The sequence below is a fragment of the Molothrus aeneus genome, chromosome 9 (genome assembly GCF_037042795.1).
Source record: "Molothrus aeneus isolate 106 chromosome 9, BPBGC_Maene_1.0, whole genome shotgun sequence".
NCBI lineage: Eukaryota > Metazoa > Chordata > Aves > Passeriformes > Icteridae > Molothrus > Molothrus aeneus.
The window spans coordinates 10,924,806-10,951,978 of NC_089654.1; the positions used below are offsets into that span (position 1 = coordinate 10,924,806).

The 27,173-nt window shown below is 43.5% G+C and overlaps 1 protein-coding gene across 13 annotated transcripts in view; it reads right to left on the reverse strand.

Annotated features, from left to right (window-relative positions):
• Positions 1–27,173, reverse strand: part of PTPRF (protein tyrosine phosphatase receptor type F) — a 374,864-nt gene that overhangs the window by 95,997 nt on the left and 251,694 nt on the right. For 7 of the 13 annotated variants that reach the window (XM_066556139.1, XM_066556138.1, XM_066556137.1 and 4 more), the window contains exon 6: positions 10,445–10,633. In XM_066556139.1, coding sequence (XP_066412236.1) covers positions 10,445–10,633 — 189 coding nt within the window. Of the gene's footprint in view, positions 1–2,877; positions 2,896–10,444; positions 10,634–27,173 lie in introns of all 13 variants that reach the window. The other 6 variants (XM_066556135.1, XM_066556134.1, XM_066556132.1 and 3 more) reach the window with 1 other exon arrangement.

The window sequence follows — 27,173 nt, forward strand, 5'->3', positions numbered from 1 at the left end:
GGACTGGAAAGGTTTAGCTGCAGCTATACACAAGTTGGTGCGGGTGTTTACCTGGCTTCCCAGACAGCTTCTGACACCCAAGTGAGCTGATCTAAAGTTAATTCAGACAGACCTCTGCTACGCTGACGTCTGCAAGAAGAAATACTCTTATGTATAGGAACCTCTGATATTTCCTGTGGTGACAGAAAAGTAACAAATAAATCTGACTGGAAAGGGATAATGCCTGAGATGATGATGTTTCTTTACCTCCTGATGTGCATCCAATCTAGTGTCAGCTCAGTCCAGCACCCACTAGAAACACAACTGCATTCTCCTCTCTCTTACAGCCCAGACCAGGAAAATGCAGCCAGGTTTCACAAAGGGCTGAGTGAGTTAAATTGCAGAGAAATGCTGGAAACCAACATCTTACATTCTACTTTCAAAATATAAATGGGGCAGAACTTGCTTAAACATGTATTTGCTGATACTATCTGTGGGTCACCTTAAGAAGCCAGCTCTTGCCTAATCTGACAGGCATTTGCCAGCTCTATGTCTTTCAGATGAACAAACAGTGATTTCAAGATTAAATTACTATCGGGGGCAGTCCCAGAGGGGTAAAGAGTGAAGCTACAAATGGAAATTCTGAATTATGGATGGGAGTTCCTCCCATTTAAGGGAAGCCAGAGATGTCTTGGACAGAAAGGACCAAATATGTGTGGGTAAGGTCAAAAGCGTTTGTTTAGAGATAAAAATCTCTTTGTGTTTGGAGGGGTGTGTGGTAGACTATCTCAGGTCATCCTCTGTCTAACCACATGCTGTTCCCTCCAGGTGGGCTTGCCACTGCTCTGACAGAAATGCCTTGGATACCATCCCAAGAACACCAGACACACAACTCCTAGCAACACAGTCACAGCAGCAATGAAATCACACCAAAACCACCCCTTCCCCCCGAACATTATTACCAAAAGGGTTCATTTAGAGTAATTAGTTCACCCTTCCTTTCAGACCAAATTAATGGATTCCAAAGCATCAAACTTACCTTAATGAGGAACAAGAGTGCAGCTGGGTATAGAACATGGCAGAACAGTCACTTCTACATGGACACAACCTCACCATCATAAAAGCACTTTGATCTAATCTGTCATTATCTTTAGAAATTCAGTGACCTCCATTTTAAATAAAAGGCATCAGGCTGACAGAAATCCTCTAGGAGAAGCCAGAGAGCAGCACGTGGCTTCTGTTTGCTCTCACAGAAATGTCATATTTGACATTCAAACAGGACACATATATTTTAAATAATGTCAAGAACACTCTTAAAATACCTCATCAGGACTCAAACGTGGGTGGGAAGGGGGTGGGGGTGCGGGAAACTTATGTTTTATGAAATGGATGGTTCTTTTCACAGAGATGCCATCGGTTCCCAAGCAGGACGTATGGAGCATCCATGTGGTTCTGGTGCTGAGTCACTAATGCCATCAGCTAGGACGGGCATGCAGCAAAGCGTGCGGGGAGGCCCTGGGATGGCTGCACGCTCAGCGTGCTCGGCCGGCAGCTCAGAGCGGATGGCGAGTTAGCATTCCATCTGTCACTTCATTTTAGCATTTCCAGTAGAAATAGGAGATGAAGAAATAGTTTTAAGGAGTTTGTAACATCACAGCTGTCAATCTCCAGTGTTCCAAAGGGAGGAATGACAGATACGTAAGCCCATTCATATAAAAATAAGGTTTGCAGTCTTCTTCCCTGACCTAGATTTGCTACAAAGGCAACTTAATGCAAATACATATCAAACACCAATTCACATTTACTCTAAGATCACTTAACAGGAGCTGAAAACATTAACCCCCAGCAACAGAACCAGTTCCAAGAGTAAGATTATTAACTTCCAGCAGTGATTCAGGGAAAAGGGCGAGGAAAAGGGAGAAGGGGGAAAACTGAACGAACGAGGTTGTGTTGATTTATAGGTAGCAGTCATTCTGTCAAGAAATCCAGAGGTCAATCAAGAGGGGTAACCAAAATCACAAGAGAATTCAGAAGGGCCTTAGCACATAACGCTGATTAACACGCTAAAGTTAATCTAAAGAGACAACTTTGAGTGTTTAGGCTAGAAAAAACAACACTCCAATTGGAAAGTCATTACTGGTGCACACAGGCTGTGAAAACTACAGGGACTGTGCACCAGACTGGGCTGGGCTGTCAAACCAGGGCTGGGTTTAATTAATGAGGGCTTAAACAGCCAGACATGCTTCTGATTTATCTATTTAAAATAACCTTAATGATGCAAAACAACATCAGAATGTCCAGCTCAGAAAGGGGAGTCTGGGTCAGTGGTTCTCAACTATGCCATCACATTAGAGGGTGAGTGCATGAGGAACACAAACACGCCTCTTATCCCAGAGCCACATTTGCTCAACCTTTCAAGAATTTTTCTCTTTCCATTTATAGTTTCATGACCATCAGCAGCAGCACAGATGAATTTGACTATTCTCTTGTGAAAATGTTACCTCCATACACTTACACCAAAGCAATCCATCTAAAACCCCCAAGACACAAGACCTCAGAAGGTCACAACTGTGTGGGAAGTACAGAGACTTTCAGGAGCTGCAATAGATGTCAACTCTCCTGTGGTGGAGGCCTGGGAGCATCTCCCAAACTTTTGCAAACTTTCCGTTGAATAACCCCCTTTCAACAGTGCAAAATTGCAATGGATGAGTCTACAAGAAATCACGCTGAAACCCAACTGAAATAAACACACTAGTGGGAGAGTGCAGATGAGCGAGAGCACTGGCAGAGTTAGGGCTGAGAGTAAAAGCTGGAGATGAGAAACACCGGAGGAGAAGGGACAAGGCAGACAGGAGATGGAGTGACGTGACAACTGGAGGCACATTTCAGCATTCTTACCTCTGATCGGTGTACCACCTGGTGAGGTAATTTGAATGCAAATAAGATTAGAGAGAAGCATTAGTACAAAGAGGAAAGGAAGAAAATTATAACTAAAAAGCAGAAAGTTTTTTTAAAGCTAGAATTTGTATTAGCGTGACAGGAATAAACAAAAAGAAACTGATGTGCAATAAAAGTCAGAGTGACACTCTCAGGAGGTTAGTAAAGCTTATTGCTTTCAGGAGTGCAGCATCCAGCCCTGCATCTTGCCATTAAAACCCCCACCCTCACGAACTGGGGCCAAACTAAGCTGCCATGGTGGCACTGCTGGCTGGCCTCACCACTTGCATTCACCCACACCAGTGTTCAAGCAGTTGAGATGGAGGACACTTTGGGGAGATGGTGCAGTGCCCCTTCATTCCTCATACAAAACAAGGAGGGTGTGTCCTGGGGCTCTGTGACTGTGAGTGTGCTGGGCAGGACGGGTGGAAAGCGCATGGCTGCGGGCACTCGGTGCAATTTGGCTTTGAGGTTAGAATGACCAGTGGGACAAAATCTGCTCGCTTAAAGACATTAAACTAAAAGGAAAGTGTAATAAATCAGTTTTGAGTCATTCTCCACATTCACATAACCCTTGCATCGGGTTCCCTCTGGCAAAGAAATTGGTGTCATGCAGAATTAACTTTACATACAGAAATATTTCGAAATGAAGTGGTTTCTGGTAACGTTACAATGGCACGCTAGCCAGACCTCTGTTGTTCCTGTCTAATTTGGATGTCTGCAGAAGAAAGGAATCCCTACCCTCTTTATAAGGCACTGGAGATAATTTTACATGCTGTAATGAAGAGTATCTTATAAGGAGGGCTTCTCTGGGAGTAAGGTTAAATTATCCTGTTGCAATAATCTTTAAAGGTTCATTTTATGAGGTCAAGGTATTTAGCAAGTGGAGGCTCCACTGGTCAGTGTCTTGAGTTCAGTGTACAATCAATACTGAAGCATGATGGAGAAGCTCCAGCTGGGCAAATTGGCAGGGAACCCTTCTAATCCTCACTTTTGTCCCCTTGGTCTTAATTTGCACATATGAAGGCTGTTAGTATAAGGGAGAGATTCATGCAAATTTAATCTGTAGGCAGTTCATGGTATGTGTTGGTTTTATGCAGATTTGTAGGATCTGAATACCAAGCACTTACCAAAGAAAACTGAGGAGTTTAAACAGACAGAAAAATAGGGTTAAACAGGACACAGTGTGTCAAATCATGTTCAGTGTATTGATTAATAAATACCAGTATGCATACAAGAGTGTCGTGTATCTCAGATTTACAGCTCATTCCATTATCCACAACAATGATCACCCAATGGGAAAGAAAGACAGAAAAGAATTTCTGTAAATACAAAGAAGGCATATTTTAAGCACATTTAACTTGCCTCTTAAAAAGTAATTACAATATTTATATTTATTCTTTTTCTTTTCTAACTACCCTTCCTTTAGGCAGAGTCCCTTTTTTGAAGCAGGAGCGCAACTCAAACTACTCATTTTAGCATTTTCCTCTGCCAAGATGACGTTATACAGTTTTAACTTTATATCTCATTATATTTTCTGATGCCTTCTATCCAGAGATGACTGAAGCATCAGGAAAAATCTTGCAGAGACTGAAGTTGTGGGTAATCTCTCTCTTGGAATAATAATTTGCTGCTTACTTATGTATCTTAGTAACTACTGCTACTCTTAACAGAACAATTATACCCAGAGATATTTGCATGGAATAGCACAGCCATGGAAAACAGGGTTATTTCTTTTTGCCTGTTTGGAAAGTTTGCCAAGTGACAGTTTTGCCCTGTTTGGTCAAGGGCATTCCTGCTCTAGTGTACTGTGTGTCCCCCACCCCACCTCATCCTTTCCAATTTTCAGAGTTAAGAAAAGCATCACCACCATGTGTCACTTCCCATGGGAATGGTGCAACACTTTGAGTACAAGCCCAAGGGGCTGAAAACATTACATCCTTATCTCTCATCTGGCTGAAATAGGGTTTGTTGCTCTGTCCTAGAACTGAAAAGATTTGCAGGAAATCTTTTTATCTACTCCCTGCAGAGGCTCAACTCTTTCTCTATTATGCAATTGTCCATACAGAGCTCTAGAAGCAACTGCATACTTGAAGCAGATTCCCTAAAATGTTAAATGTGGCCAGCTAAATTTTATGAGTTAAATCCCAATCCTCCTGCTCCTGAATGCAATCCAACCCTTGTGGGAGCAACACAGAGGCTTGCTGTATTTACTGCAGTGTTTGTTCCATGTCTCTCTCACCTTTACAAAGTTAAGACATTCGCTTTTCACTCAGAGGACACCATTTACAGAGGGTGCACAAGGCTTTTCAGTTGGACCCCAAATTTTCTCATCCAGAAGGAACAAACTGAAGTTTCCCTTTATTCTTCACATCATTTGATGATTCATCTCTGGCTGTTGTCCTTTCAGGGTGTCCCTCAAAGGGACAAATCACAGCACACAGGCCACAGAGTGCCAACATAAGAGAGTCCATCAAGTGATGAAGGTGCCATCACTCAAATGGTTACTGAGGCCAACTTGTGCCCTGTGATCACCAGGCTGCTTTATGCAAAGGGCACCCCAAGATCAAACTTCAAACCCAATTCCTTGTGTTTGAAAGGTTTGAAACGCTCATAAGGAGGGAGAGTTTACTTCCTCTTCTTGATACCAGACACTGAGAAACACCCCTTACATTCAACTCAGTCAGGAATGAGTGCTGGCCCTGATATTCTCTGTGTACTGGAAGCATCCAGTCAGACACCCAAAGCAAGGAAAAGCATAGGATGATACACTGGAAAACCCCCTGGGGTTATGTGTGTCAGTGTTTCCCAGTGTGGAGAATTCTGTTGGAGAAGGGACTTCACTCTGCTGACAAACTCACCACAGGCTTACTGACACACCACTTCCTTGTAGGAAGCTAAACCACCAAAAAATCACTCCAAAGCAATGTCAGCAGAGAAAGCAGGGCTCGTGCTAGCAGCAACTGAGCACTAGAGCAGCGCAACACTGAATCCCAGAGAGAGAACTCTGACAGTGCTTTTGGCTACTTCCTAGCATAGGTTATGTGGAAACTCTTTCCAAAAATGAAAGACTACTTGCCACCAGATGCCACCGGGAGTCTGAAGGTATTCCACAATTGCTGTGTGCACCTCACACAGCAACACCCAGGTGTGCAGTTAGGTTCTTCCAGGAGACAAAAATTCAGGTGTCAACTGGCTGTTGTTGGCCACTATATTGCTTCAACCCTTTTCCAGTCAGTCCTTTCTGAGAGAGCATCCATCTTGTGTGGGTTCCCTGATCCTTTTGGATGAAACCACCCAATCTCCATTCTTTTACGTTGTCCTTACATCTTGTCGCAAGTCAATGCCTATCTGATGTCTGAACTCGAAGCTGTTCCTTGCTAAGAGCTGAACATCTGCTGGATACTGACTGCTGGGTATTATCACTGGAGCAGGATGAGGACATCATGGCCACTTCACTGGGACAAAGAGGCACCACCTCTTTCTGCATGTTAGCTCTGTGCATGTTGGGTATTCCTTTTGCTTCCAAGAAAGTAGTGTTTCTACTGATAGGATCAAACCTAAATGAAAATGCTTGCTGGTAACTCTGAGAGCCCAAATGCAGCAAGGTGATATGGTGAGCTAGCTCCCACTGCTTCTGTGTTAGAGGCACCTTCACTTTTCCAGAGAGTGACTGAAGTCACCTGCAGAGTCCTCTCTGATACTTTACTTGCACTTAATTGTCTGGAAGTCACACTAGGGTCTAGGGCATGGTTCTGTAATTGAGTTAACTGAAAGTGATTAAAAGAGAATGATACTTTTTGTAATACCAAGTTCTCTCTTAGATGAAAGATAATACTTTCTGAATTTCTGGTGTTTCCTTACATGGAAAAACTTATGTTAACAGTCAGAATAGCTATTTATTCTAATTTGACATTTTGTTCATAGGTTTTCTGAAGAGCTAGGTGGAAGAGCAATTCTCCAGCTATGAAAATCACTGGAGACATTCAAGAGCTTTGAGAGTATGAATTCCAACTGAGTTGCTTTGAAGTCCTTTAGGAGCTTCTGATCCAAGAATCTGTACAGAAGAACTGTAAAGCATCAGCACAATCTGATCTATACTGCGAGAGCTTCCACCACATCATTAACTGATTTTAAAACATGGTTAGAGGTGCAGCATTGACTTAGGCTGCCAGAACTCATGTGTGCCACCACTTGCAATACTACAGTGCCTGGACAGTTTTAAAATCAGTTCAGCCAAACAAATTTTAAATGCGTTAGCATGCTGGGGAGGTTTCTCAGCCCAGAGCTGGCCTTAGATCCTGTGTCACTGACTGAGAGGCAATGAGTGAAGCTACACACCCCGGGGGGAGAACAGGGAGTTGTCCTGAGTCACTGCACTTGCAGAACAGCAGCCTCCCCACAAGAGGCGGGAAGTATTAGCAAGATGAACAAGGGAGAATTTGCTACAACCAGAATGAGTCAGAGACCTTGCTTTTGCCTTGATCTAGGAAAATAGAGATGAAACCCTGTATTTATTTGTGTTCTCATCTCTATAGCTATTAGCCTAACACTTACTTGCAAAACTACCCAAGAACTGGATTTAAAACGGAATTAAGCTTTAGTTGGAAAGAAAAAACTAAGCAATGCTAAGAAATAGTTTAAACCCCCTCCAAATATAGAGTTATGATATCAGAAGGTGTAATAGGGAAAGTGCATATACACACATACAGATATAATTACTAAAAGAGGGAGAGTAGGATACAAGGCAGATTTATAAACTCTCCATTTGCTCCTGACAAAAACACCAGTTTGCTGGGGTTAAAAAAGTCCATGATGGTGGCTTGGATGTCTTAAACCACAAACTCTAGTACCTTGACAGAAGATGAACAGAACTCTAGAAACTGATGTTCAGAGCCCCCTGGGGCACATGATCTGACTGCATGCAAGTTCAAAGACCTGCCTGAAGCCCCCAGAGCACTGCCAGCCCACATAACTGTGAGTGTCAGAAGAGAGCACCTTTCCCAAAGATGCTGCTTCTTTACCTCTAACTATTTATACCATACTAGGAGCCTGAAGACACAGAATCATCCCTCAACCCTCTCTCTACATCAGACTCCAAAGCTGCTTTGACCTTCGTGACCTAAATTTGGTACATCTGAATACTAATATATTATGTACTCATTGAAGGTCGGACACTATATACACAGTACTGGGCTCACAATGTGCTGCAGCTATTTTAACTATATTACATCTGTCTTGCTTTTATTGGGTTTTAATTAAACGAAATTAAATGAGGGTATATTAAGATTGAGATAGTATATACTGACATTCATGCAGATATGCCAGCCTGACTATAAGATATGATCTTAATGGAGCAGAGACTTTGCAAACTATTAAACTCTACCATATAATGAGGCATCTATTTAAATACTCTTTTCTTTGAAAAGCAACTCTGCCCAACTATGGTGTAGTGTTGGAGAGCTCAATTAACACCTTGCAGAGTGAATGGGAAACTGCTCAAGCCATCACATTGCTCATACAGGGTGCTGCAGTCACTTAAGTGGGACTCAGGCACTTCAAAGTGCAGGCTCTACTTTATGACCATTACAAATACAGGAAAAAACCACAAATGCAAACAAGGGTTGCATCTCTGGCCCATGAGAAGCTGCAAACTTCATACTCCCCACTCATGCCAGGGTGGAGCAGAGCCTTGGTGAATCTTGCCATTATAGCACCAGATCCCTGAAAAGAAAAACTTCAAATTCATATTTGGAAATGTCTTGCATTGAACTGTAAAAACCTCCCATACTACATTAGAGAGCTAATCAATTTCTTTTGTGAGTCTGAGGATGTGTGTTGCTCATTGATTTCTAAAAGGTTCCCTTGACACCTCCCTTGGTAATTACTGTGTCTTCCGCAAGCAGCCAGCTCTAGAGTTTGAATCCCAGGTGAAATATTCAATTGAGATGTTGCTGAAGAACAGCAAATAGGAATCAAAACTTGGACACTGTGACAGGCTTTACTAGTTTGTTTTTAAACTTTCTGTCTCACCAAACTTGTGAAGCAGCTGGTAGAGAGGCAGCCAAGTGCCTGTGAAAAGGAGGCTGGAGAACGTACAGCAAGTGCATCAGAGGCTGCCTTGCTGCTCATTTATGGTAATTTCTGATGCTGATTTAGTCAGCTACGAAGTGAAACACATCCATGTGCACTTTCCTATTGCGCTTCCTAAAGCTTCTCAGAATAATTAACAAGTGTGATATTTTCTTCCAGCACAAACAGATCAAGATTAAACCATGCTGTGGGGGAGATAAGCTAAAGGTCACTGGGAAATTTCATAAACTATAAATGCATTAGTATAATTAGCATTCACTGGTACATCAAGGTGGGATCAGGAGTGTCAGGCTGGGTTCTATTTTTGCTGAGAGTGATGTCTCACTTACCCACTCCTCCAAGTACAAACCTACTTATCATCCAAGCATCATGAAATGTATGCAGAAGGCTCCTGCTATGGAGAAACGTTTCAAGATGTTCACCTTGTTTAGAAGATGGTGATTCCCTCGCAGCAGCACTTGTAACAAATAGCTTTTGAGTGCCCACAGATAACTGTGGCCAAACAAGGCAGTCTGCTTCATATTTAAGCATGAGACCTCTCCAGACCAAAGTTGTTCCAGCTCTGATCCCTTCTGGACTTTGTGTAGGGCACTGGGGGCTTTTTCCTACTACACTACTACACTAAAGCTGCTGTGTAGTTGTGCTGTGCCTTGTTAAACAGCCACTCTAATTCATACTGTGGAGCTCCACTTCATCAGTGACTAAAGCAATATTTTATTTTCTTTAATTCTCTAATAGGCCTTACAGTCCTGGGAGATTGAACAGTGCAGCAGAAAAACAAGAATTCCTTGCTAAAATGAGTGCATTCTTAGCCACCCCAAGAAATAACCATCTGTATTTCAAAAGCTAGTATTTGGCTTGTCACACAAAAAAATAAAAAATAAATGGTATATTTCAAAACTGTGTCCATTTCCTTTGAAATCCACAGAATTGCTGCTTCTTGGATTTTTCTTTTGCTTGTGGTGTCACATAGTAAGGACGGCAATGAGCTCAACGGAAAGCAGAGCATTGTCTTGCAGTGTGTATAAGGAGTAAAGTTGCATATGACCAGTGATTGTAAAATCTCAACCACTATGTCATTATCCTGATTTGCACTGTGCTCCTATTAAAAACACCTGAGACCCACTGAGTTGGTAGTGAAATGTCTGAGCCTACCAAGGATTTGGGGCAGTATCAAGACGGTCTACCGAGGAAGGTATCCAGGTGATGTTCCAAAAGGCACGTCCACTCTAATAGACATTTTAACAAGCCACGATACCCTGCCAGAGAGGATCAGCTCCAAAAACCGCTTTTACATCGTAAAAGAAACAAGCTCAGAGCAAATTGACATTTGGGTTTAGAATTGCATTTCAGGGAAAACATAACAGCAGCATGTAAAGAGAAAAGGGAGGAAGAGTGAGGAGGCTGGGAAGGCTTACTTGCTTCGCTACCTTACCCGAACGGAGCTGCTTGATTCGCCCATTGCTGGTGGCAGTGTCGACGGGCAGGAAGTCCTTGAACCAGGAGATTTCGGGGTCAGGGTTCCCACTGGCAGCACAGAGCATCGTGGCTGTGCGGGCCTTCTCCACCACCTTCAGCTGCGGGCCCATGTCGATGGTCGGGAAGCCAGCTGGGAGGTGGTCTTCTGCAAGAGAAAAAACACACAAGGTTAAAGAGAAACACTCCAGCCTAGCAATGGGACACAGTTGCAGTGACAGCAGTGCCACCCTACAGCATCTGTGCCTCTGCTGGAAAACAGCAGCCTGACTTCCCTACTGAGAAGGTTATCAAGCCCTTAAAGCACATTAGGCTCTATAATGAGCATTCATTACACCAATAGAAGCTTCCACTAAATTTAACTCCATTTAAATCAATTGCCTTGGGAAACGTTCATAATTTTCATTGATACGTAAGCTCCATCCATTGTTGTTAATAATTCAGTAAAAGCAGGTATTTGACTTTTTGTGGGAGGACTGAATTGAAGGTAACAGACAAATACAAAGCCAAATAGTTTGAGGCATCTTGAAAAACAACAACTGAACAATAAAATCCCTTAGAAAGGCCCAGAGAGGCCCACTGTTTTTCTTTTTTCCTTTTTTTTTTTGAGTTGCATCATTCTGTCACATTGGTAGGATAGACTGTAAATTTCTTTCTCATGCTTCCAAATCTGATTCCGAAGGCTTTTAGAAACTAATGAATGTAAAGCTAATGAGTCACACTCTGCTCATGAGCTGCCTGGCCAGACTGTGCTGTGGCAAGCTCCTGGTGCATTTTCTGGGCTGTAGAAAGCGACAGAGGTGTGCAAGAAATGGCCAGTGCATGCTCTGGCATGGCTTACCACAATACTGTGAAACAAAGCACCCCCTTAACCACTGAAATCATTCATACAGTGGGTAGAAAAACAGTTAATTGGGTTTGTTGCTGCAGAGCACGCTCAGGTAGGCTGGGTGGAATACATTAGGCAGCCTTCACTGATAAGCCAAGGCATGCTCCAACATCATCATTCAATAGCAGCTGCAGAACTGAGCTCACTTATTCATTCTGTGGCAAGATGTACTGTACTCTGCTAAGCCTGAACTGCAATCAAAAGAATATACTTTCGCAGAAAAAAGAACTTGAAGAATATTAAGAAGCTTTTAAAGCACCAGAAACTCAATTATTTTCAATATGTTCCTTTTCCCCCTGTTTTAAGAAACCTTAAGCAAACTTCTTCTTTGGCAAAGTCTATTCTGCAAGGCTTCCAGCCCACTGCAGTGTTTAAACAAACAAGACCTTAGCATCTTCCCAAGTCCCAGAGGAGTCTGAACTTGCTGCAATCTGATTTTTCCTGCTATCACTGCACATCTGTACTCCTCACAGGAAGATACCAGCAATAGGTCACCTCAGGTGCTTCCTGCTACCTCTACTGCCACACCTGCAGCACCACATGGCCTGTGGTAGCTAATCTTGCACATGTCTACCTAAGATCTCTAGAGAATTCCCAAGACCCTTGACTTGTTTGCACATCAAGACTGTAGCACAAGGCAACATCTGCTAGAAACAAAAAAATGCCTGGGAATATAATTTCAATGAGATTGACTATGAAGCATTCAAGGTTTTCTACAGGAAAAAAGGCTCCTGATATTTATTAAAAGCACAAACTGTATTTTGTCTCCCAGATCGACCTCCTGAGAGCCTCTCTCATCATGAGCAAACATAAATGGAATTATTTATTTTAAATGGAAGGTACTATGAAATTTAGTTCCTTTTAAATTTGCTCTCCATTGATTTTCAGAGACAAAAGGTACATAGAGCTTAACTGGAATGACACCAGCACCAGCATTCAATAGCAAGCAACAGAAGCACTCAATACTGAGCAACCACAATGTATACTCCTACATGGCTGAAAAGAAACAAAAGAAGGGTACACACAAAAGTACAACATAGTACAGACTTAAAAGCAAAGGAAGATACATAGAAAAAGCAGTAAATAAAGACAGTCCCTTGGATTAAGGAAGGCCAAGTTTGCTCATAGTGCAGCATCTTGCCATTTAGGTTATTGAAAACAGATGTTTACTCTGGGGAGGCTGGAACCCTGAAGTGATCTAATCTAATCACCGCGATTATCATTGACAATCTTTTCTGGTTTGCACAAGATTTTACAAAGAATGCACTGAGCAAAGTATCACTCAGTTAACTACATCCAAAGTCTGTGTAGAGGCTTAGCACACAGCTAAAAGCAAACCTGAAACAAACCAGCATTTGCACATGAAATCTCTTTCCTGTCTGCAATGATCCCTGACCACAGACAGGAGAGAGACTGGAGAGTCCTTCACAGTGTCTGATCCACAGGTACACGACCAGTCTGCTGCACTGGAGTGACTGCTCAATCAAAATTAGCAGTTTGTGATGAGCCACAGACCAGTAGAAATTACACTTTCTAACCTTGACTTCAGGGAGTACAACAGACAGACACTGATTACAAACACCCAGCAGCAAAGCTGCCTCTGCTCTACTAGAAGTCTTGGCTCAAGCCTTTTCTACACTCTTGAGTTAAATTCAAGGCTGCTCCCACACCATCTACTCCCTGCAAGACCAAGTCCTTACAGAGCCCAGGTGAGAACACTGGGCACTCATCAGCTGAACAGAGGGGCACAGGACTCACACCCCACGCTGTGCTGGACACAGACAAGCACAGCCAACCATGCAAGGTTCACGCAGTGCACAGTCTTTCCCTCTTAACTGCATACAAGCCCCAAAACTATTGTGGCAAATGACAGTAGTAGAGAAATGGTGCGTCCTTTATAGTCAGAGCCACAGCACGTTTCGTGGGCTAGCACTGGTACTGGTACAGCCCAGTTTCTGTGCATGCCTGGAAGAACTCCAGCAAGCAGTGCTGGTATGCCTGCATCTACCAAGCAAGGACTTGCCTGATCCCTTGTCAATCAAACACAAAGGCAGCACTGGTGTTTAGAAGCAGCAGTGTGATTCCAGGAGGCTGTAGTCCCAGGTCACATCATTGTGTGACGAGATGCCTAGGGAAATCTGACAGCTGGTCTCTGATGACACCTCAGCCACCCAGAGGCTGGAGTTCACCTGCTGTTAGTTCCATGGTAGCTTCAGGGAACATGTGCTGGGGACAAGCTCAGAACATCTGGGGATATAGCTCAAGAGGAGAACAAGCACCTTCTCCAGAGGTGGTCCAAGGTGTCCCTGTACCATCATGAAATGGGGAGCCTCGACCACTCCAGGTCTCCCCTGTACTGTGTGTCTCTGGCAGCCCCCCAAAACCCTCCTGGAAAAGAGTGGCTTTGGATCAAACCTGAACTGGCCACACCATAGAGCCCAGCCCAGAACAAGCCTACACCTGCCCCGTCAGCAGCACTCCTGGAGAGATAACAGGGCTGTGTTCCAGCCAGGCCTGGCTCTGCTGACTTCACTGGGACTGCAAGGGATGTGTCTGTGCTCAAACACTACAGACCACGATAGCAGTTCAGAGCTGCTCCTGCCGTGCCTTGCCCTCAGGCAAAAGTCTAATCTGGGTATAATTATGAGGCTCAGTCATGCCTCGGCTCCTTTCAGCCCTTGCTCGCTGTACTAACTTGTCTGCACAGGGAGCTTGTCAGTAATAGCCAACCTCCTATTGCAGCCAATACGAGGATACTCTTATTTGAGAAAATGAGGTTGTCAGCACTTGGTTTTATTTGAGGATAGCCAGTGTGCCTTCACTGCACATTAGAACAGGCTATGAATCTGCTTTCAAGTGCATACCATCGAAACCAGTTTTTATTTCTGGGTTTCAGGTACTTTCAGAAGGTAGACATTAGGTTAGAGCAAGCAAAATGTAGGCACAACAGGATTTCTGGGGGCACTGCAAGCTCTAACTGCCTCCATAGTGTAGAGCAGCAGCAGCAGAAATGACAGAGGAAAGCAGGAATTGAGGAGAGAAGCAGGAGGAAAGGAGAGGAAAATAAAACAAGAAAAAAGAACAAACGAGTGGGTTTGGCAGTTACAAACTGAAACTTAGAAAATCCACAACCAGGCTAAGGTCTTGCTAGCAGCAGTCACCAAGGAGACAGGAATGTCCCTCTGGCATCTAGCATGACAGCATGGGCAGAGGATATCTCCTCTCACTTGACAGCTCCCTTTGCTAATCTTCTTTCTGAGGTGACAGAAATCTAACCCCTGCTCTCATACAGCTCTTTTGTGCCAAAGATTTCTCATCTTTAAGGGAAAAGCTAAGGTAAGAAACCTTTCCCACAGGCCCAAAGTGGAGTGGAGACCTCCTTTAGAGCAGCTACAATTACATGGCTTGTTCCCCAGCTCCCCAGAAAACTACCTTTCCTGAGGATGCTGCTGTGAGAGACATACCCCTCGGTGTGCCCTTATTTTCTGCATCACTCGAAATATCAAGTGATGATAAGGGATACAGAGGCAATTGCAATTTACGTCTTACAAGAAGCACGGATCAGCCCCAGCATGGAATGGTGTGTAGATAACAGCTGCTTGCAAAAATGGCCTGCAGAGGAGTCTGTGGTGAGCACAGCTGTTGACAGCTGAATCCTGCAGGATTACCCCCAGGATTTTGCTGAAAACTTGTAATCTCTCACAGGACAGAAAACTTGGAGGAGCTGAATATCAAATTGCTAGCAGCACAAACACTGTACAGCACTCACTGCTCTTGCAGCAAAGCTGTTGTGTTTTGGGGGATCATATCCTGACTTGGCACCTGTAAAACCTTCCCCCTACCACTGTTTATTTCCTCTGTGTCAATGTAGGAAATGGTATTTTAGAAATGATAGTGCAAACTGTAAACACGTTTATGGGAGTTATTTGTCACATTCTTCTTCCTATAAAAGCCAAGCTTGCTTACTATCATGAGTCCAATTGTTCAGACTGCTGAGGGAGAGTTAAAAAATGATACCAAATATAATTTGAAAATAGGAAAAAGTAGCTTTTCTATACATTACAGCTACAGCTGCGAGGGTAAATCTCTTACAATCTATCAAAACCACTGCCCCACTGGAAGGGGTGCTCTCAACTCCTTTCAAGCGAGATATTGGGCCTTATCCCCACACAGGGCTGGAAATGGCTTATCTGGGCCACTGGCTGCCGCCAGCCTCCATCAGCTGAGGAACTTCCAGATCAACATCAATTTAAGGGTCTCGGCAGGGATGATTAAAACACAAAGCTGCTTTGTTTTCAGTTCTGCCAGCTATCTGAAACCACTCAGGAGTGTGTGGTGCTAGGGACAAGCCAGGAAATGGATTGAGGGCAGAGAGATCTCTGATAAATGTGTTTGACTGTGGTCAGCATTGCACAGGAGCAGGATATACAAACCAAAAGCTATTTCACATGTTCCTTATCCATTTGGTGAGGCAGGCTGGGATCACACCCAGTTCACGTCACCAGGGCTGAACTGATCCTGCCCAGATGTGGTGGCTTGATGCACTGTAGCACAAGATGTTGCAGGGATAACCCTTGTCTACTGACAGACTTTTTCCTGATGGATCAAAGGAATCAACTTTGCAAATTTTGCAAGCTTCCAAATCTCTCTTTGCGACACAGAAACGCATTTGCAAACGCAAAATTATCAGCGCAAGGACGATAGCCTGGGTAGTTGGCAATATTTACTAATGAAAGACGCAAGCCAGTAACATTGTAAGCACACCACAAAGCAGGACATCTGTTTGCTGAATAAACAGCCCTGATTCCTTCAGCACAGGTTACACGGCACAGCTATTCAATTACCTCAAGACAATCAAAAGCAGCTGAGCAATCCAGCGGCCCTGAAGAAAGGCATCACTTTACATGATAAGAAAACCTTGACATCACTCTGTTCAGGTTCAACTGAAGCTGCACAAAGAGCATTTTATCAGCCATTTTGAGGCAATGCTCTCTTTCTGCATCCTTCTTACACGAGTCCCTAAAGAGGTGCACCACAAATATTATCCAAATTCATGGTCTCCAAGGGCTGCCCAGTATTGGGCTACCGCCCATGCGGGGAGTGGCGGGCGGAGCGCATTTGTGCGAGCTGGCTGCAGAGCCAAGTCTCATCCCGGCTAATGAATACCCCCCTCGACATTGGCACCGCCTTGTAATTGCCTAGGGAAAAGGTGGGGCAGTGAAACCAACCTGTTTCAAAGGCAGCACACTCTTAATTACTGGGTTAGTAAGTATAAAACAGTTTCAGGCAGGCAGAAAATACAAACAGTCATCTATTGATGACAAGGCTTTTTATGACAAATCTGCTGGCTTTGGATGACATCATGCCAACGTGACATGCTGAAGCTGTGTACTGAAAATGGGGAGAAGGGCACAGATGAATGGGTGGGTGTGGAAACAAGCTCCAGAAGGACTTCTCTGTTTCATGGTGTAACCACATGAATTACTGCACAAGAGCTTACAGTAAATAAAGTATTTGCTATCTCTTATAAAGATCACAACACCAGCAAAACAGCTCACAAAAGAAAGAATCTGAGTCAGTTCAAAACAAAGAAAGTACTGTAAGGAAAATTCAAGAAAATACGAGACTAGACATGGCAGAAGAGGATAAATTGTGAAGCAGATTCCTGCTCCAGGGGCTCACAGCGTGGGAGCTCACGGGACCTGCTTGTTCCAGAGCTTATGAGCCCATAAAACACCTGATGGAGACAGTGCTACCTTTCCAGTGCCAGAAAGGCACTGCTGACATTGGCCTCTCATGTCTGGACAGCAATTTTCTCCATTTACAAGCTACCAATAGTTTCTCAGCAGTGCAGGTGGCCATCCCAAGCACCTGGTTATCTCAGAGGGTGCAGGATGGCTTTGCAGAGGCAGGTGCTCCCAAGAGTAAGACAAAGCAGCACCTCCCAACTTGCTCTGATGAGGAATCAGGCTGTGCTCCTGCCAAGTCCCTGCGCTGCTTCTCTCCACACACAGGGCTCAGGAAACACACAGTCACTGCAGCAACCTGTCCCCTCCCAGGGCTGAGCACCCCACACCTGCCATGTTCACTGGCACTGGGGGACAGGCAACTCTTCTCTCTCCTTCACAGACAACCCTGTGCTCAACACAAAGATGATTAACAGCTGCTGAAGCTGATTCAGAGCAGAGGTAAGTCACAAACCTGGCCAAATTAAAGGTATGCACCCACAACCCACTGTTGCAGTTCTTAGTTTAGGGATCTTCCTAAGTAATAACAACTTCTGCCCTGTATTGTGTCAGCTGCAGAGTCTGCTGCCAACTAGGAGACCTCAACCCATCCCGGAAGAAAACAACTATTTACAGTTTGATCAGATTAGACTGCAACAGTCAGAGGTGGCATTTACGAAATCCCTACCACCACAACATCCTTCTGTCAACCCAGCTATCTCTTCTGGCTTTCCATTCTGGTTTCCTCATAATGACAATCACACTTGCAGCCTTGGTCCTAAACTCGAGTTTTTCCAAGAACAAGATACCAAATATATCTAAAAGAATTTAAAAACTCCAGAGGAAAGATGATAGCAGAAGCTTCTCTGCTTAGGCCAAACAAACTCTGTGCCACAGGGCAGAGCTTCTCCAAGGTGATGACACAGCCTCACGGAGTACTGGCAAGTGTGATACAAAGCCTCAGGATGTGAGGAACAGCCTGCACCTCTGCTCCAAGCCTGCTACTCTGCCACAAATGTAAAGCAGTGCCCACAAACAACTCAAAGCTGAAGACACATTGAAACAAGCATTTTCCTGAAAAACCAGAGCATCTAGTTGGTAATGTTAGTGAAGAACTAAAAGAGCTTAGACTGTATGCCACTGAGAGTCATTTAAGGGTTCACTATATAGCACAGCAAAAACTACATCAAGAAATGTCAAAAATGTGGATGAGGAAGAGCTTGCACAGAAATAGAACATATCTGCAAGACTCCCTGGCTGAGCAAGCACTCTTTTTTAAATCCTTGTTTGGCAAGAAAAAAAAATAACTTATTTCCTCCCTCAAAATTACAGCATGATTTCAAGTAGGTAAAAATAGAGTTTTCTGGGTCATATCCAACAGCTGATAAATAAGGCTAGGCTCTTTCAGTAACTACTACAAAAAAACCCCTCATCAGCTGGAAGTATGCATTGAAAAAACTCACAAAAGTTCTTCAAAAGCATGAATTCAGAAGGGTTTTGCAGCCAGCTATTAAGACTCCATAGTAAAAGAACAGTAAAAGTCGACCACGCTGTGCTTTCAGGCAGGACTGTGCCATTTGTTGGTACCAGCTGTTGAATATAACTGCCTGTAGAACTGTTTTCAAACCATTGTTGCATTCTAATATTTTATGCTCAGAAATGCAACATAATTATTGCTACTGCACATTTCCCTGTGACAAAATAGATAAACACACCCCCACTAAAACACACCCAAAACTTCAATCTTTACAAGGAAAAGCAGGGCAACAGCTCTTATTCGTAGTCAAAGTCATTTATTAATCCACTTCATTTTTCATACTACCTGCCCTGATGTGAGGTGTTATTAGCATAAAGATTTTCAGTTTTAAGATGTGCAATCAATAATGCATTACCATATGCCATTAAATCCAACGTGTGGTTAAATTAATAGAGCATTTGACTTTTGATCCATGTATGTTTGGTTGCAGTTCAGTGCAGGGAAAAGGGCATGAGAACGGAGTTAATCTGACAGCAGAGCTCTCCCACGCTTTCTAACATCAAGTTTCAGATTAAAGTGAAGCATTCCTGTTGCCACTCAGCTGGAATACTAAATCTGTTCACTTCCACTTCACAGGCCAGAATGCAAGATTTTCGGTCACTTAACTCCTACTGAAAGGGCTAGATCGTGCTAAAATCTGATTTGCTTCCTTTCTGCAGCCTGTTGCATCATTGTCAATCCAGGCTTCTCCTGCTCTGGGGAACATTGCAGTCTGTCAGAGCATCACTGGCCAGCAAGTCTCAAGCAAAAACTTTTGTTCAAGAATGTGAACAAGTTGTGTGTTTTGACAAAATGTCCTGCTGAAAAAGTCTTCTTTTCCAGCAATTGCTCCAACATGGGAAAGAAAGGGTACTGCTTTTCCTTGCATCTGAGCTACTGAAAAAGGAAGGTATTCAGGCAACGTGGATGAGCACGGACTGCTGACTTTTTCAGGAGAGAATGACCTCCCTCTTGTCTGTCTTTCACCCTCCCCAGAATCCCAAAACAAAGCCCCCTGAGGTACCAGGTAACTGGAAGCTGGCGAACAGCACAGGGATTGAGGGCACCCTGTCAGTTTGCAGACCACACCAGGCTGGGTGGAAATGTCCATCTGCTGGAGGGTAGGAGGGCTCTGGACAGGCTGGACTGACTGGCTGAGGCAAAACTGTGAGGTTCAACAGGGCCAAGTGTTGGGTCCTGCACTTGGGTCAAAACAATACCACACAGAGCTACGGGCTGGGGGCAGAGTGGCTGGAAAGCTGCCCAGCTTGGAAATGGAAACTTAAAAGTTGTGCCGGGGAGGAGCTAGAGAGTTGTTAGAGAAAGCACAAAAATACTCTACTTCAGGCATTCACAACCAGCCAGAGCTTTAAAAGAAAACAAGGATTCCCTCTGCTCCCAAAGAATGTCCTCCTGAAACACCTTTTTCTTCTCTGATCTCAAGGACTAAAATTAAACTTTTTGGAATCAACCTCCAAAATTGCCAAGCTATGGGATGGAGTTGCTCTGTGATGCTGAGAAACTTTGAATCCCAAAGCCAGCAATCAAGGTGTGTGGGTGTGGGAAAGGAGGATGAACACAGTTCTTACAAAAGCAAGGCTCCTCTGCAGCCAACAAGCTGAAAAGCACCAGCCCAGGTGCTCAACAGCCTGCTCTGCTACCTCTCCATATTGCCTCTTCCCTTACTCTACACCCTTCCTCCAGCACCATCCCTTCCTGCCTTATCATTAGATTCTCGTGTACGCAGTTCTGTCTGCCATTTCCTTACTTGTAGCAAACTGTGTTTTGAGCAAATGCTCATAAATCATTTAAAATAGCTAGCAAAAACAGTACATAGAATCAGGCCCAGTAAAGGCCAATACAGTAAAACACAAATTAAATTTATAGTCCAAAGCATTATTTCTTTGTAGTATTCAGAAAGAAAGTAACCTTTAAAAATCTTTAAGAAATATTCACATATTGACATAAGGTAGCTCTGTGACACTGATAAAGTTTCTCCAGTACCTTTTTGCCAGAGAAATTCTATTTTCAAATGAAACAATAAATGTGAAATTTCAGTGGACTTGTTCTGTTGCAACCAGCTCAGGCACAGAGGGTCTGCTAGCATGGAATTCCTCAAGAACTGTAAAAAGAGCTTTAATTTAACCTCTACATCCGAACAGATCAGTGACATGGCATCACTGCTTTCCATGCAGAAGTTTCAAAATATTCCATCACAGAAAATATCTTGGGTAAATATCTTTATTTACTTGGTGGGGCACTGACTTTTTATAAAAGGTAAAACACAGAAAGCCTTGACCAGAGCCAAAGACAGAAATATCCTCTTATTATGCTTTATGTCAAACCATCACTTTCTAGAAAATCCATTAATTGCACTGCCTCCAACATCACTTTAGCTGGAGACTCTGGTTACCCTAACAGCCTTTAGAGACAGGAGGATGTAGAAAGGCCCACAATAAACCAATGGTTACATGCAAACACAAGTAAGACACTGATGCCAGACAAGTGATGGTTTTTAATGCTGGGGTGATGTAATTACTCAGAGTTTAACAGAGGACATACTCTTCTTTCTACAGATAGCAAGTGTTGCAGAGGCTCAATATCCTATTTACTGCTTTGCCACAACACCCATCTTTTCAGAAAGATGTGCAATAAAAGGAGTGGCTGACAATTTCAGCCAAGGTTTTAAACAAGTCCCCAGTGCAGGCCTTCATGAATTAAAGAGCACACAACAGATAAATGGAAAGCTGGCAGTGAAATCACATCAAGACCCAGTGGATTTAAAAAAAAAAAAAAAAAAAAAGGCACCTCTTGGCTCCTGTGGTACTCATCTTAATATAACCAAATGCAGGAAATCAGCTGAAATTCCTTTCCTGATCAGGGAAAATGCATTCCCTAACTTAAGATATATTTGCTGGTAGTCAAAGGTTCAATTTATCAAATGACTACTACAGAAATTGTAGGTTTCCCCTGCTTTTCCCTGGCAAGTGAGGAGGGCTGCACAGTTTGGTGGCATGGAACTCTGACTTGTCAGGTGGAAGGTTGCATTTTCTTTAAATATGGTCCCGGTCTTTTCCCCCAAAATGTTACATCTGCAAAATAAAACCAAGAAAGCTACACAGATACCTGGATTTGGCAAGCTTCAGCTTCACTGTGCTGGAAAATTAAATTAAGGGAAGCTTTAAAAAGGTTTTTCCTCTCTTGAAAATGGAAGGATTGTTGGCCTTGAAATCTTAAAGACAACCTGCTATTTTGCAACTGCATTGTCATTCCAGCTTTTTTTAGGAAGATTACTGCACTAGCTCCATACATTAGTGGTTGGAAGGAGCACTTTACACAGTAGCTACTGAGGTTTCCTTAATTCTTATTCTTTTTGATTTGGGGAAATCACAGAAGGAGGAGGTAACCACTGTGGACTTCTCAGGATCTACTCATGCAATAAAGTCAAGGTTCAGGATAAACAAAATTGAGAACAGCTATAAGGGGACACTGTGCTCTTGCCCTATCTGAGTATGGTTTCATTTCTGAATGATTGGCAGGCAGCATTTGACAGACATGGGCTAAAGTTCCATGGGGCTGCAGGTCTCAGAAAATGATTACAGGGGGAATTGAGTGCATGAATTGGTTTGTCTGCCTTGCTCTGAACCATCTTTCCTTCTGCCCCTCACATACACACTGGCCACAACTGTTCCTGCCAGCCCTTTTTCGGTGTTTTGATGGAAGCCACACACAGCCTAGTTTGCAAGACCTCTCCAGGCCACATTTCCTTAAAACCCTCAGATGTTTACACAGAGTTTTACAATAAGGGCAATATTACTGTGGTTTTTTCCATTTCCTGGTGTGTATGAAGTAGCCAGCCCTGTTGAGAGACAGGACATGGCACCTGTGCCCACCCTGCAGGTACGTGCAGGGGTGACTGGCTGCCCATGGCTGAGCAGTCCCTCACACTTTCCCACCTTTTCAGCATGGAGGTGTTGCATTTGCAGCCACGCAGTCGCAGTGCATGCATTTGCTGCTGCTGCCAACTCAGAAAAGTGTTGCTACATCTTTCTTTAACCCAGCTCAGGTTAGACCAGATTTTCTGGTACAGATAACAATTGCACTATTTACATTTCATACACCTAAAGGGCAGACACCCGGGCTTTGCTGGAGCAGATGTCTTAGGAGGAAGCCCCAAGACTAAAAAAGCGTGTAAAAGGCACAGCTGCCTCTCTGACCTGCTCCAGCACGGCCCAGGTGATTTTGTCTGCACAGACTGCCCAAGCAGCTGACACACACTGAGCTGCTCACTGCAAGGTGTCAGAAATGATAAAGCAATGGCACAGTTTGATTTACTGCCGGGCAAACACGGGCTGGCAGTGACCACACAGGCAAGGGTCAGGCAGTGCTGTCCTTTATTAGCATGTCAACCATCGCTGTGCTAACACACTCACAGGTTACACTCCCCAAGCTGGATGTGTGAGCATGCTTGGGTAGAACTAATTGGAAATAGGCCCTGAATTCCTAATAACCTAAGTTATGGTCCCTGGGATTTATGCCAAATTAAAGACAATTAATTCTCCTCTCTTGATTATTACACACCTTAATAGCTCTGTCCTTGAGTCAGTTCCATCCTTGATGTGCAGAGCCCTTTAGCTCAGTCTCTAAAATCTGATGTGCATGAAGAACAGTTAATAAGAAAATTCTGTATTAAATCTGAGTTACTGTATCAAAATCTCTCATGTTTTACAACAGCAAAAAACACAATTGGATTCAAAGCCTACTTCAGATCCTAGATTATAAAGGCATTTGCTGCATAGCCTCTGCACTATAGTCTTTAGAGGCCTTAAACAATTCCATGTTTCCCTTTAAGATCTTCTTTTAAAATACCACACAGCAGTATATACAGATAATCAGGACTGTTTTCATTAAATGATTTCAGTGAAGTTCACTGGCTTTATTTGATATACAAAAGACTATTTAACCTTCTCCCAAGACACTCTACTGATGTAATTACAAGCAAGAGATGAGGCATGGCTTTCCCAGCTGCAACCACTAACAGAAAAGAAAACTTTCTGTAAGCAGAGGCCGCTGTAAGTCTTTCCTCCAGGATGTCAGAGGCAGGTATCTCCTTGCAGATAAAAATAATGTGAACCCTTATTTTCCAGCTCACTGTACAGTGCATAGGTTACAGGTGTCAGGACAGTTCAGCTAGAGGAGAAGTGCTGGCACTCCTGCCTTAGGCATCCTTCATGCACCAAGTAAACAACACCCTGTGTCCCTTTTCAGAGTATCAGCAGGAAACTCTGCAGGGCGAACTCTACTGCAGCCCTAGAGACACAGATGGGATTTTCAGAGCTGATGGGGTGCCAACCTCAAGCTTGCCTGGGACAAGAGGACACCCTTTCCAAGGACAGAAGTGGAATAGGCTGAATCTCAGCTGATTTTTACTCAGCCAACAACGATACAAAAATGTCAGGAGGAGACATCCTGCACAAAGAGTCTCTGATGGTGGAGATGATCACAGGGGGCTTAGACTCCTTGGGAAAATACCATCTTTCCTTTCACACAGGGGTTTTTAGACCCATGACCTGCCTGAGGGAAAATAAAGCAGATTCTCATCCTATCAGTGAAAACCAACACAGTCCCAAGTCTTTTCCAGACAACACTCAGTTCCTTGTGACCAGACCTGTGGTTCAGCATCTGGAGGAAGATCTCCGGGGCTTCTGCAGGAGACAGAAATGGCAGGGAAACCACAAACCCATGCAATCTGACCTAACTGCTGTTGAAGCTTCACAATGCAGACAGGGCTCTCCAGCAGACAAGCAGCTGTTGGATTTTCACCACATCTCCCCAGCAGCAGACCTGAGGCAGATCTCTATGGAACTCATGCATTCCCCGTGACAAAGCAGAAAGGGAATGTCCCGCAAGAAGCCATTAATGTTGCCGTGTGGGAGCTGAAAATCCCATGTTTCATATTGTCTGTTGAGTCCTTGACACAAAGCTAATACAACTCTCCAAAACATTTCATTTCCTAGGCTTCTCTCTTTCTCTCGTTTTTGCTGAACTCTGCTCAGCAACATAACTGATTCCATGCCTTGTGACAGAAACATGCATCCTAAAATAATGGAAAGAGCTAGGGAGAGAAAATCTCTAAGGTAATGTGAGGCAGGGAGAGCAAGAAAGCTCCCCCTCAGCTTGTGGTTTATGAACAACCCTGGTTTGCTACAGAATGGCAAATCAACAGTTTGCCTGCCCACACAGCAGCAAGCAAAACCAGAAAAATAAATAGGAACATGAAAATACAATTTTTGTTTGGTACCATGAGGCAACATTACACCGGATAGTGTAATTTTTTATTTTTTTTTTCAGAAAGGTCAGAGAGCCCTCTGATTAAAACACCTGAGAAACCCTGGGTTGGGAAATAGGACCCTACCAGCCTGGGAAGCTGAGCTGCCACAGGCACAAGCTTTGGACCCAAACCACGACACATCGAGCACAAAGGATTGGTCCTCCCCTGCAAACCACCTGCAAACAGAATAACAGCATCATCTTACATTTACACTGAGAATAGAAATTAAATTAGCAAGTAGATTTTGATCATGAAGTGACCTTTAAAAATGACTGAGAGAAGAAAACTTAGCCATCATTATTTGTTCTGATACAGATCCCTCCTGAAGGCAGCTTTGTCGGCAAAATATTATTGCTAATTTTGTTTCATGTTTCCAAATTTCTTTTAGGAATCTAAGATAACTCTTGTTTTCTCATTTTTTCATAGATAGCCTTTGTTGTCTTCTTTTTTCATCTAAGCACAAATTGGGAAAAGTGCTGGAGCTGAACTTAAAGAAACCTGGTCAATTTTATATTTAATAACATTTGGAGCTAAAAGGGCAAAAAACTCTAAAGGTAATGAGACCTCACACTCTGGTGCTTCAAGTATTCTCTTCCACTTGTGCCACACGCTGAAGTGTGGAAACAATTCACATCAGTATGGGGAGGAGAAAACAACTCTCCTTGGAGACACAACCAGGGGCTGGCCAGGGCTGGAGGTCAGCCTGGGAGTCAGAGCCAGCCAGACTCAGGGCAAGCTGCTACACCCTGCAATCTCCTCTCACTCAGCTGTATTTATGGCCACCATCAATACACTCACAATTGCAGCATTCGTTGCACAAATCTTTATGAGTTTTCCAAATGAAAGCGGGCTTTTCTTTCTTCCTGCCTTAAGCAGGTTTGTGGAAAGGCTGCCAAAAATTGCACCTGGTTTATGGCTTCAACAACATTTCTTTTTGGTGCCCTCATTGTACTTCTTCCTCACCTGCATAAAACTGCAGGGATTACGCAGAATTCAGGTTTGCCTTGTGACATGCTCTTTGAAAAGTCAATACCATTTAGAATCTGCTCTGACCTTGTATTTAGACAGACACAGTATCATGTACAACTCCATCCTGCACACAAATGCCCTTATTCACGTGTCAAGAAAGACACGGATTTTGACTGCTAATGCCTTCTTGTCTTTGCATGCGAGGCCTGTTTTGCTTACGTCTCAAATTAGGGCAGGCTTGCGCTTACAAAATTTGGTAACCTCTTAAGGTGGCTAACTTTATTTTAATTTAAAACCTCCTAAAATTAACTGTGTAATCACTGTGCTGTAGACTAAAAACCATTTATAGGCCTTATCTCTAAGCCATTTTGTCCTCACAAAGGTTTCAGACATTGGATGTCCTGTGGCCACTTATTCTTTTGTCTTTCATATGTGATATTTTAACTAATTAAGCCTGAACTATCAACCCTGTTATGAGGGTTGAGGCCACACAGAACATGATGACAATCAGGTTGTACCAGATAAAACAATAATCCTTTGTGAATCAACAAACATCTCAGCAGAGATCTGAAGTTCCTGCAGTTTTTCTACTTCCTATACACCCACTTTCAGTTCTCTGGGGTTGCATTTTTGTTCCACTGCCTAGCTGCGTCTATCCTAAATCTCTTCACTCTATTGGCCTATGTCTATCTCCACAATAGTTTTGTTGGAAATGTCAGTGTGGTCTGCTTTTGCTGGGCTGTCTCTCAGGAACACGTTCTTGCCTTTTAAACAATCCTGCTCTGAAAGACAGTATTTCATCTGGATTTGCACCTTTCTGGACGAGGCTTTCTAGCTATTTATCCAGTTACTGAGCACCAGCTGCATCAAATACCAGCAGCTTGTAATGAAAAAAAGCATTAAAGATATTGTCCAATCTGAATGTAGATCTCACTATTCCTACAATCATCTCATTACTGTATTTTTGTCAACAGCCAAGGAACTGAAATCTCATATATTGTCACTACCTCAACTAACAGGAAACACAAAGTTTCCACATCTGCGCACAAGAGGCTGGAAGCGGCTCACAGGAATGTGGAGTTGTTTAACTGGCCCTGTGGATGTGGGGATGCAGAGCTTCCATGTCCCCATCTGCCAAACTCAAGAGGGGCTGGAGCCCTTTGGTGGTGTGCAGTACACATGTTGCTAGAGCACCTGGAACTAAGCAGGGGTGTAAAGAAAAGTAAAAGCAGGTGGGGAAGATTAATTGCCTAGTAG